The 19291-nt window shown below is 55.3% G+C and overlaps 1 protein-coding gene and 1 long non-coding RNA gene across 13 annotated transcripts in view; one reads left to right on the top strand and one right to left on the bottom strand.

Annotated features, from left to right (window-relative positions):
* LOC308623207 overlaps positions 1–11614 on the top strand; it is an 87692-nt gene extending 76078 nt beyond the window's left edge. For 2 of the 4 annotated variants that reach the window (XR_014016782.1, XR_014016783.1), the window contains exons 3-4: positions 6982–8182; positions 10922–11614. This is a non-coding gene — a long non-coding RNA (uncharacterized lncRNA). Of the gene's footprint in view, positions 1–6981; positions 8183–8890; positions 9445–10921 lie in introns of those variants that run through there. The other 2 variants (XR_014016781.1, XR_014016784.1) reach the window with 2 other exon arrangements.
* PLXNB1 (plexin B1) overlaps positions 6315–19291 on the bottom strand; it is a 29290-nt gene continuing 16313 nt past the window's right edge. For 6 of the 9 annotated variants that reach the window (XM_081245251.1, XM_081245253.1, XM_081245256.1 and 3 more), the window contains 22 exons: positions 18811–18916; positions 18502–18638; positions 18019–18195; positions 17621–17792; positions 17192–17434; positions 16125–16301; positions 15899–16047; positions 15304–15404; positions 14991–15208; positions 14676–14854; positions 14457–14523; positions 14095–14241; positions 13114–13282; positions 12731–12834; positions 12572–12656; positions 12166–12350; positions 11859–12019; positions 11621–11768; positions 9671–9735; positions 9454–9529; positions 8356–8430; positions 6315–7057 (listed from right to left, as the gene is read on the bottom strand). In XM_081245251.1, coding sequence (XP_081101377.1) covers positions 6953–7057; positions 8356–8430; positions 9454–9529; positions 9671–9735; positions 11621–11768; positions 11859–12019; positions 12166–12350; positions 12572–12656; positions 12731–12834; positions 13114–13282; positions 14095–14241; positions 14457–14523; positions 14676–14854; positions 14991–15208; positions 15304–15404; positions 15899–16047; positions 16125–16301; positions 17192–17434; positions 17621–17792; positions 18019–18195; positions 18502–18638; positions 18811–18916 — 3046 coding nt within the window. In that variant the 3' untranslated portion in view covers positions 6315–6952. Of the gene's footprint in view, positions 7058–8355; positions 8431–9453; positions 9558–9670; positions 9736–11620; positions 11769–11858; positions 12020–12165; positions 12351–12571; positions 12657–12730; positions 12835–13113; positions 13283–14094; positions 14242–14456; positions 14524–14675; positions 14855–14990; positions 15209–15303; positions 15405–15898; positions 16048–16124; positions 16302–17191; positions 17435–17620; positions 17793–18018; positions 18196–18501; positions 18639–18810; positions 18917–19291 lie in introns of all 9 variants that reach the window. The other 3 variants (XM_081245252.1, XM_081245255.1, XR_014016780.1) reach the window with 2 other exon arrangements.

Here is a 19291-nt window from a genome sequence, read left to right as displayed (position 1 = left end):
GAAAGCACAGGGGCCCAGACCCCATGCACGAGCCTGAGCACAGGTACACTCATAGGGAAATGGTAAGCGTGGAGGAGAAGGAGGTGAGGCGGTAAATGGTATCTGCCTTCCTGAAGCCAACTACAAGAGGTAAATTTTACACCACCATGTTAAAAAAAAAAAAAAGGACACGAAAAGATCTTCAGCATCCCTAATTCTTAGAAAAATGCACACCAAAACGACAACAAGGTATGATCCGGCACTAGTCATCATAAAGTCTACAGACAGTAAATGCCGGAGAGGGCGTGGAGAAAAGAAAACCCTCCTCTGCTGCTGCTGGGAATGGAAATGGCTACCAGCCACTATGGAGGACACTATGGAGGTTTTATAAAACACTAAAAATAGAGCGATTATAAGATCTGGCAGTCCCACTCCTGGGTGTATGCCGGGAGAAAACCATCCTTCGAAAAGACACCTGCAGACTTCCCTGGTGGCGCAGTGGTTAAGAATCCGCCTGACAATACAGGGCACACGGGTTCGATCCCTGGTCCGGGTAGATCCTACATGCTGCAGAGCACCTAAGCCCATGCACCACAACTACTGAGCCTGCACTCTAGAGCCTGCAAGCCACAAGCACCCAGAGCCCGTGCTCTGCAACAAGAGAAGGCACCGCAGTGAGAAGCCCACGCACTGCAATGAAGCCCCAATGCAGCTAAAAATAAATAAATAACATAAAAAAAGAGAGACAGAAAATTAACCCTTTAAAAAGAAGAAAAAGACACCCACACCCAACATTCATTGCAGCACTATTTAAAATACCCGAAGCATGGAAGCACCCAAAATGTCCATCGACATAGGTATGGCTACACAAGATATGCTACATATATAAAATGGAATATTTCTCAACCCCAAGAAAGAATGAAATCACGCCATTTGCAGCAACATGGATGGACCTAGAGATGATCCCACTAAGTCACACAGAGAAAGACAAATATCATATATCACTTATAGGTGCAAACTAAAACTTGATACCAATGAACTAATTAACCAAACAGACTCCCAGACGTAGAAAACTAACTTAGCGTGACCAAAGGCAAAGTTGGGGTGGGGGAGAGATAAATTAGGAGGTTTGGATTAAAACATACACCCTAATATGTGGGATAATCAACAAGGACCTACTAGACAGCAAAGAGAACTCTCCTCAACACTCTCTAATAACCTGGAATGGGAACAGAATCCAAAAAGGAATAGAAACATGTATAACTGAATCAGGTTGCTGTACACCTCAAACAAACACAGCATTGTAAACCAACTATACTTCAATAGAAGATACAAATTACATTAGAAGAGAAAAATGAAAACAAGTGCCTACTCTAGTCCCCTCAGGCCTCAGCTGCCTGGGCTGGTGTCACATCCCTGGAACCTGAGCAGGCCTGGGTCCCAAGGCTGGACTGTCGTGGGGCTGAGGGAGCTAGCAGCAAGGTGCCAGCAAGTGAGCCCCCCTTGTACCTGGAGTGCCTGGTCCCCTCTGGGTAGGACCACAGTCTCCAGATCCAGGTGGACCCTCCTCCAGCTACACCAAGCCTATGGCACCCCCAAAAAAGATGGACACTCTGGACTGAAAGAGCTTTGAAAGTCTCCCTGTCTCCCCATCTCCTGGTGGTGGGGTTTCCACTTCCAGCCTCCTTCCTTAGAGTCTCTCCAACTACCTAGGACATCACCCTCAGCACAGCACTTTTGCAGGGGTTGGGATTTGACTGGGAGGGTGAAGGGTAAGGGGGAAGAAGTAAAGAGGCACAAGCCCTCGTGTGTTTCCTCTGGCACTTTGCACTCTGATTTACAACCCAGGAACATGACTTTTGCTAGGCTCAGGTTGCCCGAGTTACCAGACTCGGGCATGAAGAAATGCTGCCGCCTTGTGGCCGTTTTCCGTAACAACAACCTTAAAACCAGTACTTAAGGGAACTTAATATTCACAAGGCCTGTGGGGCTCTAAATGACCCCTGCCTTCGAGAGATATCGTGCGATAAGTAATAGAAAAAGAATTCAAAACAGGGCCGACTTTCAGAAGCCAGTTTCAAGAGGTAAAATTTTATTCACATTAAAAAAAAACCACATGAAATGATCCTCAGCATCTCTAATTGTTAGAGAAATGCAAATCAAACCGACAACGAGGTATCATCGAGCACCAATCACCACAAAGTCTACAAACAATAAATGCTGGAGAGGGCGTGGAGAAAAGACATCCCTCCTCCGCTGCTGCTGGGAATGGAAATGGCTACCAGCCACTATGGAGAACACTATGGAGGTTTTATAAAACACTAAAAATAGAGCAATCATGAGATCCGGCAATCCCACCCCTGGGTGTCTGCCGGGAGAAAACCATCCTTCGAAAAGACATCTGCACCCCAACGTTCATTGCAGCACTATTTACAATACCCAAAGCATGGGAGCACCCAAAATGTCCATCGACATAGGTATGGCTACACAAGATGTGCTACATATATACAATGGAATATTTCTCAACCCTAAGAAAGAATGAAATTATGCCATTTGCAGCAACATGGATGGACCTGGAGAGGATCCCACTAAGTCAAGTAGGTCACACAGAGAAAGACGAATATTATATGCTATCACTTATAGGTGCAATCTAAAACATGATACCAATGAACTAATTAACCAAACAGAAACAGACTCCCAGACTTAGAAAACTAACTTATCATGACCAAAGGGGGAAAGTTTGGGTGGGGGGAGCGATAAGTTAGGAGGTTGTGATTAAAACATAAACCCTAACACACACACACACACACACACACACACACACACACACACACACACACACACACACACACACACACACACACACACGATAATCAAGAAGGACCCACTGCATAGCACAGGGAATTCTACTTGATAATCTGTCCTAATCTATAAGAGAAAAGAATCTGAAAAATAATGGATATACAAATATGTATAATGAATCATTTGTTGTACACCTGAAACTAGCACAACATTGTATATCAACTATACTCCGATAACATTTTGAAATTAAAAAAATAAGTAAGGTTAAACGCTTTTGTACAGCAAAACATCCATAAACGAAACAAGACACCATATGGTTTTGGAGAAAATATTTGCATATGATGGAAATTTGAGGGATTAATTCCCAGAATATACAAAGAACTCATATAGCTCAACGTCAAAAAAACAAACAACCCAATTAAAAAATATGCAGAAGACTTAAGTAACATTTCTCCAAGGAAGGCATCCTGATTACCAACAGGCACATGAAAAGATGGCCAACATCACTAATTATTAGAGAAATACAAATCAAATCCACAATTGATGTATCACCTCATACTCGTCAGAATGACCATCGCCAAAAATTCTACGAATAGGGACTTCCCTTGTGGTCCAGTGCTAAAGAATCTGCCTTACAATGCAGGAGACGCAGGTTCAACCCCTGGTCAGGGAACTAGGATCCCACATGCCTCGGGGCAACTAAGCCCTCGCGCCACAACTACTAAGCTTGTGCACCTCAACTAGAGCCTGCGTGCAGCAAACTACAGAACCCACATGCTCTGGAACCCACGCACCACAATTACAGAGCCCACACACCCTGGAGCCTGCACGCCACAACTAGAGAAAACCTGCACGCCACAACTAGAGAAAAGCTCACGCACCACATGATCCTGCATGCCTCAGTGAAGATCCCGTGTGCCGCAACTAAGACCCAACAGAGCCAAAAATAAATAAATAAATAAATAATAAATCTTCTTAAAAAGTCTACAAATAATAAATGCTAGAGGGGGTGTGAGGAAAAGAGAACCCTCCCGTACTCTTAGTGGAAATGTAAACTGGTGCAGCCACTATGGGGAATGGTATGGAGGTTCCTTAAAAAAGTAAAATAGAGTTACCATATTTTCCAGCAATCCCACTCCTAGGCATACATCCAGAAAAGATGAAAACTCTAATTCAAAAAGATACACCCACCCCAGTGTTCACAGCAGCACTATTTACAATAACCAAGAAATATCCATGAACAGATGAATAGATAAAGAACATGTGGTATACGTATACAATGGAATATTACTCAGCCATGAAAAAGAATAAAATAATGCCATTTGCAGCAACATGGATGGACCCAGAGATTATCATGGTGAGAGGAGTCAGACAAAGACAAATATCATACATCGCTTATATGTGGAATCTAAAAAAGTGATACAAATGAACTTATTTACAAAACTGAAATAGACTCTAGACATAGAAAACAAACTTACGGTTACCAAAGAGGAAAGGAGGGAGGGATAAATTAGGAATTGGGGATTAACAGATGCATACTACTACATATAAAATAAACTAAAAGGACTTACGGTATAGCGCAGGCAACTATATTTAGTATCTTGCAATAACCTATAATGGAAAGAATCTGAAAAAAATATATATATCAATCACTTTGCTGTACATCCTGAAACACTGTAAGTCAACTATACTTCACTAAAAAAAAAAGATACGGAGCTCCTGGTCCTCTAACTGGACAATTACTCCGATATTTAAGTTGGTGAAAGTTCACTTAATGAAGCAAGTCACTCCCTAATCTCCTTAAGGTGTCCCCAGTGATGAGAAACGAAGGTCCTTTGCATACTAACAAGTTTATGGGTAATGTAGTAGGTGAGGGCACTTTTTGCAGTCTTGATCAGAATAAAGAGATTGATCAACCTGAATGACAAATGTCCTACACTGAAATTGTGGCCAAGACCCAATTAGAATCCTTAAGTTATGTCAGGTTTAGAATCTCCACTCGCAGCTGTGGTGTTTGAATGAAGACTTAGAAGTTCCTGTCTTACCGCACAGGTTTGTGTTCTTTGTATCTTTTATTAGAACAGCATTCTGTTGAGGGCTGAGACATGAAAGTGAATGACTCGGAACATGTTCAATACTCACAGCTGCCAGGTGTGCAGGTACATGGTTTTCCTCTCCCCAGAGCCCTCACCTACCCTGTTATAGGCCTCCTAGGACCTGTAGGGGCCTGGGCCCTGAACAGAGGCATGAGTCTGTCACGGCCCCTGTGGTGCCAACCAGGCTCCCTCCCTCCCTCTGGGCCTGCTTGACGTCCACCCCAAAATGAATTCCCCATTAGCCCTGCTCCCTGAGACTGTCACAATGGGGGATCAACTCCATGGTTTGGCCAGATGAAGGAGTCAGACCCATTCTGAGCCACTACAAAGACCTGGCAGGAGCATGCATTTGAAGTACTAAAGCTCACACACCGGAATGACAGTGCCTGACTGCTGGCTGACCTGCCTCTGACTGTGGTCTGGACATCAGGCAGAAATGAGGAGGGAAGGACATTAGAGCAGAGAATAGCAGTGGTGACTACAGTGGGCATGGACACACCAATGTGGCTCCTGCCATCTTAGGGACGAGGACCTTGAGAAGGCATTATTTAGGGCCATAAGAGGGAGGGAAGAGGAGTCTTCCTGGACTCATAGCAGCCTGTGTCTCTTCAAACCCCCAATGAAGACCCCTAAGTTGGGAGGTGGGGCCTCTGTGTCAGAGGGGAAGGAAGGCTAGGGGGTCTCTGGGCTATAAGCAGAGAGCCATGGGGGAGAACCTTGTGAGGACCTGAAGGCTGGAGGAGGGCCATGGACTCACCTCTGTTCAGTAGTCTGGCCTCCTATGGAGGCCAAGGGTGGTCTCAGTCAAGGGGGCATCAACCCCCAGCCGTGTAGACCCAGCCAGCAATACAAGATCCAGCTGAGACAGTCTCGAAGCTCACCTCCAGCTACAAATCAGGAAACCCAAACAAGGTGGCCTTCACGCAGGCAGACAGTTGGGGTATCTGAGCCCAAAATACCTTGACTTAGAAGACAACCCAGTAACCAGAAGCCCCTCAGAACAGCGCAGGCTACAGGGGGTCAGGGCGTCTAGAAACTACCGAGGAAAAGGGCCCCAAGATCCAGTCCGCCTGGAGCAGTGATGCCATCCTTTCCCAGTTCCTTTCACAACAAATGCAACAGGAATGGAGAAATTTGAACAAATTGCCTATAAGGCAGACCTGCTTGAAGAAACCAGAGACCCCTGCACCTTGGGTTTCAGGTCCCCCAGCCCCATCCTGGATGGGGTTCTCACTTCCTTCACAGCAGCTTTGACTCCAGCGAGCCCTGCGCAGGAGTCAAGGAGAACCCAGCCAGCCCTGTGATCTGGAGCATTCTGTGGGCGTCATGAGACCTCCCGGAGGCTGCAGATCCCATCTCCCCATGGTGCCTGCCAGACACAGCTGCCACCCTCCAGCTAAGGGAGCGCTGGGCCAAGCCCACATCTCAGACGCCAGACAGTGTGTTATCCTTTAATGAAGAGCCAGGTCAGTAGGGCCACCATTCTCCCCGAGGGCCCCCTGCAGCAGACACCCCTCACTCCTGGCTGCCTCAGTGGCAGGGTGGCCCTGAAGCAGCCAGCCCTGCTGAGAGGTCAGTTTGCAGTGGCCTAGGAAAGGCATTCATCTCTCGGACCTAGGAACATGGCAGCAGCAACATGGCCAGAGGCAGCTAACGAGGTCAGGGATGGTGGAGGAGGAGGGCGGGACAGGAAGTGGGGGCTCTCCTCCTTCCTCTCTGAATCCCCTGGGATAAAGGCCAGTGTTCAGGAGCAGTACAGTCTCCCCAGGGGCTGGAGGCCCTTCCAGCCACTCTCTGGAAGCCCTTAGTCCCCAGTTTCCCTCAGACTAACATCACACAGAAAGTAGCCTGCAGGGTCACTGGCCTCAGGGTCACCACTCCATCAGCCTCAAGGCCCCAGGCCTGCGAGATGAGTCCAGCAGGGCCCAGGCCAGAGCCACCAGGAGACTTGGAGCCACCTTCCACTAACTCCGCTGGGCAGGCACTACAGGCATCTAAGAAGGTGGTCTCTCCCTCGTGGTTCCGGGGCTGCCCAGGCGGGGCTGAGGCACAGCAGGCCAGGGCTCTCCAAGTCCCTACAGATCTGTGACCTTGTTTTCTACAGCCGCTGCGATCTGCTGGAGCCGATAGCCCAGCTGCATCTTCTGGGCCGTGCCATCCTCCTCCAGGGCAGTGATGATCTGAAATACAGAGACCAACTCAGCAAGGGGAGACCGTCAGCCTGCCGTCTGCCTTTGCCACAGACTTCAATAGGCCTCCACAGCTACCGCAGCAGGTGTGGGTAGGGGCCCGAGAAACCCTGTGAGCTGCCGCACTCACTTCCTCAGGGCCCCCCTCAGGGAGGGAATGATGACAGCAGAGTCAGTGTGGGGTTTTAAGGATTAGTGAGGTAGGGAACGAAGTACTTTACTCAGTGCCTAGCACTCACGGTAATGCATATCACCTCCCCGGTAAAATCGTTTTGAGTGGAGGCCAACTTCACCCACCATGCTGGTCTTCTCTGCCACAAACCCCCTGGAAGCCCTGCTCCACCCATCCTGGCTCCCCCGCCCACCAGGCAACAAGCAGTTCCTAAATTCCTACATGCTGGGTGCTGGACAAGGAGCAGGAACCCGGCAGTGATGACAGGTACGATCCCTGCCCTCATGGGGCTCACTGGAGGGGAGACAGGTATTGAACAAACACGGACAACTACATAACCACAAGGGGGGCTGCCACAGAGGGAAGGGTGGGAACAGGAGGGGCTCACCGGCCACGCCTCCACAAGGGGACAGCTGTGTCACACGGCCCTGCCTCCCCCACACCAGCACCCACACCGCTTGGAGCAAGGCACCTGGACTTCACGCTTGCGCATCACTCCTGTGTCAAATGCCTGTCCTCACTCCAGGCCTGAGCCATGAGGCAGGGCCCTCATCTCTCAACAGCAATGGCCACATCCCTGGGGCCACGCAAACACCAGGTTGACTGGTGGGCGCTCTGATCCTGAGGCCCAGCCCAGGAATCCCCCAGAAAGCCCCCTTACCGGCTCTGTTGTGCCCTCATCTGCCCCAGACCCTCCTCTCTGGCAGCGCATGCAGCCCAGCCAGGCTCACCCCCCCCAGAGATGGCCTGCACAGCACACTGCCACATGTGGTCTCAGGTAGGGCTCAGAGCGAGCGCAAGGTCGGGGCACAGGTGGCCACTGTGTGTCCCTCCCAGCACATCCTGCACACCATCTCCAGGCCCTGGTAGATCCCCAGCCATCCATCACCACCACCATGCCCAGGAGCCTGGCTGAGGAGCCCGGATGGGAAGGGCAGCAGCAGGTAAGAGCCGGGCCACTACCAGGAAGCACACCTGAAGAACAAACACTTCCCGAGCCCAGGGCTCAGCCCCCCTCCACCACTCTGTGCCTGGGGGAGACCCAAAGGCCCCACACTTGCGTCACAGAGCCAGTCACCCCCTCACATCATCCTGACCATGCCCAGGTTCTGCCCACCTGGTCATAGTATTTGTTGATATACTTGTAGAGTTCGTGCAGGGCCACTCGCACCCCCAGGTCTCCAGAGTAGTTCTAGGGAGGAGAGACAAGAGGTTACAGAGATAGGGGGTGCTGCCAGCCACCAGAGGAGGCCCAGGACCCCAGGCAAGGCGAGTGGGGAAAAGGGGGCTAGGAGGTAGAGGAAGGAACAGGGCCCTGCATTGGGAAGCAGAGCCCCTCCACAGACAGGGGATGCCAAGCTAGACGTGCTAAGCTGGGGACGGGATAGGACCAAAGGGCCTCCTTGGTGGAGAGACCCTGGATCTGTAGTTTCACCATGGCCTGGGGTCTCCCCTGGGGCTCGGCTTCTCTCCCGCTCCAGGCTCCAGCTGGGACCCTCTGGCATCCCAGGCGATCGCAGAGCGAGGCAGAGTAGGTGCTGCTCACAGGCTGTGACCCAGCATAGTTCTGCTGTGACCTCATTCAAGCCTTTCCTGAAGTCACACCCAGGCCCCTCCATGGGGACATCTCTGAACCTCAACCTCCTTTTCAGGACAATGGAGTTGATGTCACCTAACTTGTAGAGCTTTCATGGGAATCAAATGAGAAGTAATCAAAGCCCCCACGCACGGCAACACCCCAAAACTATAGCTGCTATTGTTATTGTGGTTGTGGTCATCATCATCATGGTTTCAGATTTACATTGTTTATATATAAATTCCCTGGACTGGACTGTTTGGAGGCTGTTTTAGGAGTAGGTGGGGGCATGTCTATTGTGCCAAGGACAGCAGAGCAGTAGGAAGACGTGGACAGGCTGACCCAGGCAGTCCTGGGGCTGAATCCCCGCCACCTTGCTGCCTTGGAACTATGGTCCACAGACCCCGAGGGGCTGCAGACATCTAAACACCTGGCTTCGTCAGGCCAGGTGGCAGCTGCCAGGACAAGGCCCCTGCTGCTCTCTGATGAGACACTGGGAGCCTTGGGTCTTTTACAGAGGCAGCGGGAACACTGTGTTGAGGCCCCCAGGGCTTCCCTGCAAAGGAGCAGTGTGAAGGGGGCAGGACCCTTGTGGCAGAAGGCCTATGCCCAACCCAAGAAGCAGAAGGAGGGCCATACCCGGGACAGCTCGGCCAGGATGGAGTTCATCTCTTGATCACTGGCCGGGATGGTCTGTCTGATGTCTGCGTAGTACCTGCCAGAGATCATGGGTCCGGCAGCCGCTGGGGAAACAAACCCCTCTTCACCCCACCAGGCCCACCCCTGGGCCTCAGCTGTAAACACCCACCAGTCTGTCCACCCATTATCCCCCAGATGCAATCCCTTTCTCTCGTACCTTTCCACCATCCGTTTGTACCGGGGAATATCCCGAGCATACAGAAGTTTGTTGATGGGAGAGTCCTGGGTGCCAGCAGGTGAACAGTGAAAGGAAAAGAAGGATGAGAGCTCCTGTTAGGGTGACCAGCTGTCCCAATTTTCCCAGCACTGTTTCAGTTTTAAAACTAAGTCCTGAATTGCAGGAAACCTCCTCAGTCCCAGACAACCTGGATGGTTGGTCACCCCACCTCATTCCTTCTGTCACCCCTCCCCCAATGTCCCATCTCTGCTGTCATCACCTTGAGCTTCCCCCCATCTCACTCCAAGGTCATCTCTCAGCTCCACGTGCCTCCACCTGGACCTGGCAGGGAACTGGCATGCAGGGTAGGAAGGGTGCAGTGCCGTGTGGAGCCCTAATACTGCTTCTCCAAGTGCTGTTCATTCCCCATGTAATCATTTTAAAAACCAGGAAACTAACCCCGAAATTTAATTAAATTGCCCCAGACCACCTCACTCCTGTGTGGCTGAGCTGGGATTTGAAGCAGCTCTCTCAGACCAGGGCCCACAGTCTAACACAGCCAGATACATCCTGTACCACCGAGCTGGGCTCCAATCCCAGCTCTGTCCCAGTGGCCGTGGGCAGCACACTTCCATCCTCTGGACCTGCCGCCTCACGCTACAGCTGCTGGGAGGGTGAGGCAAGACTGCACTGCCCCGTGAGCAAGGGCGTGAGCACTGGGCCTGAGGCAGGATGCCTGCTTCTCAGCAACTCTCCATGGGTGGCCCTTGGCATCTGGGTTTGCACTATTCCTGAGCTACCCAGGAAGCATTTGCAGTGCTGCTGGGAAGGGGAAGCAGTGTGAAGATGAGGCAGAAGAACCCAGCTACCATACAGCACACACCCTGGAGGTGACCCCTGGGTCCTGGTGTGGCTCTGTGGTTCTCAGCTCATCGCAGGCAGAGTAATGAGAGCAGGCAGAGCAAAAATGGCTTCCAAAAGACAGCACTACAGAGTAGAACTTTCCATCTTGTTTCCCCATGGAGATCTAGAGATAGATCTCTCAAAAGGTCCCAGGCCCAGGGCTCGAGGCTAAGCAGAGTCCATTCTCATGCAGAGCCACGACAGCCCTGCCTGCTGGGTGCCTGAGCAGTTGTGGTGGTGACCCCGTATCTGTCACAGCACTCTCTGGGTCCTGACCACTGTGACAACATGCCTCCCCCTCTCTCTGCCACCAGGCAGCCCTGACCACCTCTCCTCCATGCTTCCCAGCTCCCCTGTCAGCACATCCCTCCTCGCCTGGCCCTCCCCTGGCTTCTGCTCCCTGTACTGCAAGGGCTGGCAGACACTTCCACTGCCCTTGGGAATCAAATCTCTGAGGCAGCCTGGAGCTGCTCTGCAATTGTAGAATCCATGGGCTCACCTCCTGCAAGTCTCAGCTCACCACCGCCAGAGGCCCAGGACACGTAAGGAACCCCTCCCTCTTCCTCACCCCCATATCCAACCCACAGCTTCTGCCTGCCCTGTACCCTCTAGTCCCAGCTTGAACCTGGCCACCGCTCGTCCCAGGGACAACACAGCTTCCTCTCTGGACACCAGGCTCCAGTCCATCCACTGCACGATTGCCAGGAGGCTCCACCTAACTCAGCTCTGACCACCCCCTTTGCCGTCGGGGTGAGCCCTTGCCAAGTAGCCCTGGCCTCCTGCCGCACCGCCAGCACTCTTTGCTCCACTTAACCCTGTGAATCAGCACACGTGCCCCCTGCCCTTGCTCATCCCTGAAGGCTGAGGCACGGCCACCTCCTAGGGAGCCCAGGGACAAAGCCTGGCCCCGGGCCTGCGGTCAAAGGCCTCGCATATCCTCCTCGACATCCTCAAGAAAGCCTGGAGTCTGTGCACCACAGCACTCTCCATCCCCAGCCACGCTGCCCCACCCACCCAGACCCTCCCGGTCCACCCCAGCCAGCTCACCCGGCCCAGCTTGTGGTCAGCCAGGGTGCAGGCATCCATGAAGGTCTGTGCAATGACCAGGAACACTGCATCCATGTTGTCAGATGTCTGCACGTCGAACACAAACTGCGGGTTTTTTATGATATTGATCCAGAACCTCAGCGGCAAGCTGCGGGCGGGGCAGGTGTGGCCAGTGAGTGTGCTGGGGAGACAGTAGAGAAGACCCCGCACATGCTAGGCCCGCCCGCACCACCCCCACCTGTTGGTCTTCCATATATGGACAGTGTCCTGGTCCGAGATGCCATGCTGCTGGGCCTGCTCATCCAGCAGGTCAAAGAAGTACTTCACAGCAAGTGGCACGGGACGGCTGGTGCTGAGAATCACCTGGAACAGGTCATCCACAAACTTTTGCAGGGTGCCCTGCGGAGGAGGGGAAGCACAAGAGATGCAGTCAGCAAGGGGACCTCAGCCCAGCCCAGCCTCAGATGCCTCGTGACACCAGGCCTGTGCGAGCCCCACACACCCCCAAATCCCACTACCTGTCTCGTCCCTGCCCCCAGCCCCACCTTCATGGACAGCAGGCGGGTCAGGTAGATCTCAGGGATGGCCTTGGCTCGCTCCCGCTCCCCGCCCCGGAGGCTGCCCCTCCGAGGCCTGGGCGGCTCCGGCTCCTCGCTTGGCTTCACCAGGTGCCAGGGCCGGATGCCCCCCTCGTCCACATCTTCCAGCATTGGGGTCCCTGTACCAAGACCTTACAGCTTGTCACCCCTCATCAGGTGCCCCCTGCCCTAGACCCCCGGGGTCCTGCCAAAACCTGGGAGTGGGGGTACCTGATTAAGGGCTTCTCTGGGTGGAAGGGAAGTAGACACAAGCCCACCCTGAGGTCCAGAGGACCTTCCCCCGTTATTGGAGACTGGGCAAAGCAAGGGTAGAGGACTGCGATGGCAGGGGTGGGGCAGGGTAAATACTCACTCTCTCCAGGGACGTAATCCTGGCTTTCCCGGAGGACATGCTTGGTGAGGCAGGGGACGAGGGCCACAGTTGCTCCGTCTGGGACCTGTGGACCACAGTTGGTGACCCTTCCACCAGCCCACCCCACCACAGCCCTCCCCCAGCTCCCACCCCTCCCACCTTGTAATGCTGCAGGGTGTTCAGGCGCCTCCACAGACCCTGGACCTCAGAAGTCACGTCCTCATCAGAAAGAATGAGATGCCCGGCCACCCCAGACCGCCACTCTGCAAGGACAAGGTGGGCTTGGTTCAGGGCTTTCAGGATACCCTCCCTGCAGTGGAACCTGTACCCTCTTCTACATGGACACTGGCCCCTCCATCAGGGGCAACCTCACCCAACTTCTCTGAAGTCCAGAAACAGGGGCCCTTCACCAGGTGACAGGTCATCCCTATAGAGGTGTTCCAGAGCCCACATCCCCTGGGTGATAAGCTGACCCCGCAGAGCTGGTATAGGGCCAGCCTAGCCCTGGGGGTCCCCAGACCACCCTTCCCCTCTGCCCTCACCGACGTCCAGGGTGCGGGGGTCTGGCCGCTGGGCGAGAGGCACTCCTTTATAAAGCTGGTCCAACATCTTTTCCTTGGCCTGGGAGATGGTGTCACAGTCCAGGACCTTCACGGGCACGCCCTGGGCTTCTCCCGCTCCAGGCCCCACAGCCAGTAGTGCATTCAAGGTCTGTGCACGATACATGGGAGCGGTCAGGGCTCACGCCACGTGTGGGATGACCGAGATGCAAGGCCAAGGCCAGGGACAACCCATAAGGAAGCCACTGCCTCTGACCTCCAAGCACCAAACAATCACTCCTTGCCTCTTCACCCTCCTGCCTCCTCAGGGACAGCAGCTCCCTCCACTCTGTGGCCCCAGCACCTGGCACAGTGCACTAGTGTCTGCTGGGTGAATGGCAGAAAAAATGGGAGAGCACAAGTTCCTCTGAACTCTGATCCTCAGGCTCCTGGTGCAGACAGTTAGGCTGAGGCACCTGAGGAAGCCCTCATAGGAAGTGGGGTCTCCACTAGCCAGAGGAGCAGGCCTGGCGGATCCTGAATGGGATTTTCCCAAAGGAAATCCACGTGGGCCACGAAGGGGAAAGTTTCCCAGAGGGAAACAATGGGCAGGTCTGCCAGGGTGACTCCCAGCTTGGTGGGCACAACCATGCCCCTGGCAGGATGCTGAGACCATGATCAGGCAGACACTCAGGCCCTGACACAGCATGGACCCGGATGGGCCCCGGGCAGGGTTGGCTGCTCCCTAGACTCTGTATGTGGCCACCCTGACCCCACCCCAAACCTGGGGAACCTCTGAGGTCCTATCTTCAAGGTCTGGTCCTCAAGCCTCTATCCTGCAGCCAGCTGGAGGTTAGGCTGGCTCAAACCAGATGCAGACACCCACACAATCGTACGTAGTCACCCTCCTCACCTTCATGGGAGACTGACTCACCAGCAGGTTCTCTCTCTCTCCCCCTCTCTCCCTGTCTCTCCCCCGCTCACCAGGGGACGGTACTCCACGTCCTCTCGGAGCAGGCGGTTGTCATTCAGGGTGTATTTGGCTTTGCCAGTCACGCTGTCTACCGGCCCCTTGTCCACTTGATGCTTAATTCCACGGAAAAGCATGTACAGAGGCTCCCCTACCGAGTCCTGGGTGAGTGGCGGGCAGTTAGGACGCTTGGGGCAGGGGACAAGCATGGGATGGAGGTGCTGGGGAAGGGGACAGGATGCAGGCCGCAGAAGGCTTAAGGTGACTGAGGACATGCCGGGCAGGGGTGCCCAAGCTGTGCTGGGGCAAGAAGTTGTGTGGTTCAGAGTCCTGACTCTCCCTGGAGGGGAGCCCCACCCACCTCTGCCTCACTCACCCTCACGAAAGTGTAGAGGCAGATCGACATCCAGTTGGTGAGCAGCTTCTCCACCACGGTCTCTGTCCTGGGATGACAGGAAAGAGGGGGCAGAGTCAGCAGGCGGGGACCCAGGGCTTTCTGTTCTTCAGACCCCAGGCCCCAGAGGGCCTGACTCAGGTCTTGGCTCCAGCTGTCCACGGCCGCCTGGCCCCCGTGGCGTCTGACGGGCATACAGACCTGCGCAGCATCAGCTTGGGGTTCTTGGCCACATACTGGGCCACCAGGTCACTGAGCAGGGTGCGCAGGATGTCAGTGAAGTACTCAAGCTTCCCATGCAGTGCCACGGTGAGCAGAGATGCCACGTAGGCGCGGTCCCGAGCTGAGAAGGTGCGCTGGCTCTCCAGGGTGTGGATGAACTGGCACCAGGGAGAGGGGACGGGTGGGCGGGGAGGGCAGATTCAGAAACGGAGGGACTGAGGAGGGATGGGGCTGGAGGGTAGGGGGACCCCCTCCCCACCCCTGGAGGGCCCAGATAGGGGGCGGGGCCGGCACCTTGATGAGGAAGAGCTTGCTGTTAAGCAGGTTGGAGAGCTGCCCCAGCCCTTGTTCCACAGTGGGCCGCCTGCTCTCAGGCACGCCCAAGTCCCGGTGCAAGGGCGACTCCTGGTGCCCAGGGAAGAAGACCCTCTCGGCATACACCTTGTAGTCGAGGAAGGGGATGCCGCTGCCCAGAAGGTCACTGGTAAGATCGGTCATCTCGGTCATAAGGTCTGTTGAGCAGAAGCAGCCAGGTTTGGGCGCAGATCCAAGGTGGTGGGAACAGGCTTGGGCAGAGCCCTGGAGCGTGGGGTCTTCGCAGCCTCACCTGTGAACTCCTTCTTGCAGCGGTCCCGCACGCTGCTCTCCAGGTTCTCCAGCTGGATCTGCACCTTCTTATAGTCCCTCAGAGCCTGCTTGCTCTTCCTCCTGCTCAGCACCAAGGTCAGGGCAGGGAAGGCCAGAGGAGGCCCGAGCCCCTGCTGGGTCCCACCGGGCCCAGGCCTGCCCAGGCCAGCACAGTCTAACCCCGCCATGCCCAGCCAAGTCAGGGCCTAGTCAGAATAATTCAGCCTGTCCCATCCCAGGCAAGTCACACCCACCCACGACTCATCTAGCCCAGCCTAGCCCAGGGATCAGCAAACTATAACACGGCCATATCTGGCCCCTGGCCTGTTTTTGTAAATAAAGATTTGTTGGAACACAGCCATGCTCATGTGTTTATATGTTGTCCGTGGCTGCCGCTGGGCTATAATAGCAGAGCTGAGTCACTGCCACCAAGACCGCCTGGCCCACAAAGCCTGAAATAGTTACTCTCCTGCCCTTTATAGGAAGTGTTTACCTATCCCTGGTCTAGTCTGCCCCTTCCCAATCCAGCCACACCCTGCTACCTGCCCAACCCAGCCACATCTGGCTGCACCCACCTGTACATGAGGACAATGATGATGACACCCAGAGCCAGAAGAGAGGTGCCCACCCCCAAGCCCACCTGGGCTGCCATGGGAAAAGCCACAGGGCTCTCGCCATCGTACTGCACGTGGCCCAGGGAGAAGCGTAGGTTCCCCATCTGCACCTGCACAGGGAGCCACCTGTGAGCAAGAGGTCAGTGCACGCCCGATGCCTGCCCCAGCCCAGAGCCTGCCCACTGACCGTGAACTCAGGCAAAGCGTCAGGCATCTCCCGGAGGGCATGGTGCCGGTGTAGGGGCTGCTCCACAGGGGGCTCGCAGTACAGGTGGTGCCGGGTCAGCGTCTTCACCATGCAGGGGCCGTCCCCTATCATGGCCACCACCTCCTCCTTGGACATTGCAAGGTCCAGATTCTCCCCCTGGAACATGGGGTCACTGATCGATCATTCAGAACTCTTAAGGGGAGGAGCTGATGGTCACTCAGATCCTATCTCCCCAAATGTGGGACGGATGGTCCTGAGACCCACCCCCAGGAGCAGGGCTGATGGTGCCTCAGCACCTCTTGTGCTGCACATGGGGTGACAGCCCCATGGATGTTTCCCAAGCTGCCCCCTGACCCTTTTCTGCCCCTCCCTATCCTTCTTTCTTTCTTTTTTTTTTTTTTTTTTTTGCGGTAGGCGGGCCTCTCACTGTTGCGGCCTCTCCCCCTGCAGAGCACAGGCTCCGGACGCGCAGGCCCAGCAGCCACGGCTCACGGGCCCAGGCGCTCCGCGGCATGTGGGATCCTCCCAGACCGGGGCACGAACCCGCGTCCCCTGCATCGGCAGGCGGACTCTCAACCACTGCGCCACCAGGGAAGCCCTATCCTTCTTTCTTGAGTCTTAACTTCTCCAGAGCTAAAAATCGGGAGAATATAAAGCTGTCCCCAAATCCTACCCAGTGACCTAACAAAGCAGAGCCCCTGCTACTGCGTGTCAGTACACACGCCAAGTATTTGTCCACATGAGACAGGCTGCCAAATGAGCATCAGCCAGGCGCCACTGTGTACCTCGCCGCCACTGCGTGTGCCGAACTATTTACATATCATTACTCAGACACCTGCCATGGAGTGTGTCAGAACCCAGACCACAGGACCTAAGCCCCAGCCAGGTGTGTCGGGCTAGGCAGCCCGCCGCCAGCCCCCTCAGCACTCGCCATGTCCATCCACTGGCCCTTGCTTTGCTGTCATGCCCCCTCTGCCACACACAGCTGTACCATCCGGCAAAGTGAAGGGTCTTGGGGCCCTGCCAGATCCCACTAGGAGCAGTACCTCCACAGAGAGCACACTCCCAGGCTTGTGCCGGAATGGTGCGGTGGGGTCCTCGGGGTTGAGCGGCTGCAGAGTGGGGTCGGCCTCATAGGAGAAGGGTGTGGGGTTCAGTGTTGCAAAGTCAAAGACCAGGTTGTCAAGGATGAATTCCACACGGACCCAGGGGTCCTCAGGCAGGCCTGGGAGGGCCGGCGTGCGGCACGTGATGAGCTGGGAGGAGTTCACGTGGCAAGGCTCCTCAAACTAGGGCAGAGGGAGGGAGGACAGGGAGGGCCCGCTGAGGGTGCACAAGGGGGGGTCCAGCAAAGATGGGGACACAGCCTCCACTGGTACCCACCACCCACGGCTGTCTAGGGGTAGGGGGGGATGAGGGGCAAGGTGGGCGATGGCTAGCCCAGTGCAGGCAGGGGATGCCCATGGGGGTCCTACGTGAAGGCCGCCACAGGAGGCTCCGGGGGAGCACGCCGTCTCTGGGATCACGCGGCTCCTCCACCCAAGGCCCTGGCCTGGCCCTGGCGCTCTCGTGGCCACAGTCACTCGGATTCTTGGTGTCTGTACCACGTCCAAATTCTGGCCACGGACCCATATCTCACGTCCTCCACTGAAAACACAGCCCATGAGCCACTTATGGCTTATGTGAACAAGGCTTTAAAGCACAGCCCAGTCCCTGATGTTAGGTCAGCTCCAACCCAAAGCCCCACGGCCCCTCTCCCCACCAGCAGCATGGGAGTCGAAGCCCCCGACAAAGAGCCCTACAAACCCCCATATACTGGAGCTGCAAAGACCTCCCAACCGCAGGCCATGCAGCCATGCCCTCAGCCCAGCACCTGAGGAAGCTCTTGGCGGGGCCAGCAGAGGTGACATTGGGGTCTGATGTGTACTCAAAATGGCTGTGATGAAGCCTCCGCTCAGCGGCCCCAAACCACACAGCCACGGGGAGTGTGGCAGGCGTGGGGTGTGGGCTGGTCTCACACCGCAGCTGCTCCGCCTGCTGCTCCAGCAGCCTGAGAAGGGAGGGAGAAGTGGCAGGCAGGCCCGACTGGGCCGGAGGGGCACAGGAAGGGGGAAGGGGTGATTCCAGGACACGGGACCCACTCGGGCCGCAGCTCACTTCCCTTCAGTGCTGATTGCAGTCTCCACAAGTGACCCTGGAGGCTGCACTCCCACGAAAGCCCCAGCTTCGAGAGGGGCCGGCCGCTTTCTGATGGAGCAGACTTGGCCCTCCCCCTTTCTGCTCTCCCTAGTATCCCACCCCTCCATCTTCTCCCTGGAGCTCAAGGATTTTTGCAGAATGAGGAAGCGGCCCTCACAGGTGACAAGGCTGGTCTCCAACTACCACTCGGATGTCCTCCAGCCGCCCGGTCAGAAGCTTGGAGCCGTGCAGGGTGAGGCTGGTGCCCCCGGCTCTGGGGCCTCGGGCTGGGAAGACGGAATGCACTTCTGGGTCCTGCGGGAAGGGGTCAGGGAGAAATAGGCATCAGGCCAGGAACAGGGAGGCAGGGGGAGCAGACAAAGAGGCCCTGGGGTAGGGAGCCCCAGGGAGGCGAACCAATGGGCTGGGAGGAGCCACCTAAGGGGATGGCCCATGGGTAGCTGGTGGGGACTCAACTGTCAGGCACCTGGTAGGCAAAGTCATGCTCTGAGACGCCGCGTCCTCTTCCTGGCACCTCCACCGTCACAGCGCCTGCCACCTCCTCCCCGCTGGCCCCAGTGATACACACAAGGCTGTGGGCACAGGGCAAGCTGGGGTGCTGGGCCACACTAAGGGCCCCTCAAACTGACCCGGCCACCCCCTCCCTGCCCCACTACATCAGGTGTTCTCCCTGGATCCCGAGATTGACAGAGATCCTCTTGCTTTGGAAGGAATTTCTTAACGACTCACCAGGAGGCTTTGGCCTCTGAGAATTAATATCTGTGGTTCAATCATTCAAGTCCAACCCCAGAGCCCCGTGACAATGAGAATTTCTCTCTCTGTGGGGCACCAGCCCTGGTAAGGCTGGTGGCAGGGGTGGGTTGCCGAGCTAATGACTGGGCCTAACCGGCCACCATCACCGTGGGCACAGCACCAGTTACAAGGTGGTGGAAACTTGATTTCCTCAT

This window comes from Mesoplodon bidens (assembly GCF_964165515.1).
Source record: "Mesoplodon bidens genome assembly, chromosome: 10".
NCBI classification, from domain to species: Eukaryota; Metazoa; Chordata; class Mammalia; order Artiodactyla; family Ziphiidae; genus Mesoplodon; species Mesoplodon bidens.
The sequence above is the reverse complement of the archived record's forward strand: the minus strand, read 5'-3'. Positions and strand labels throughout refer to the sequence as shown.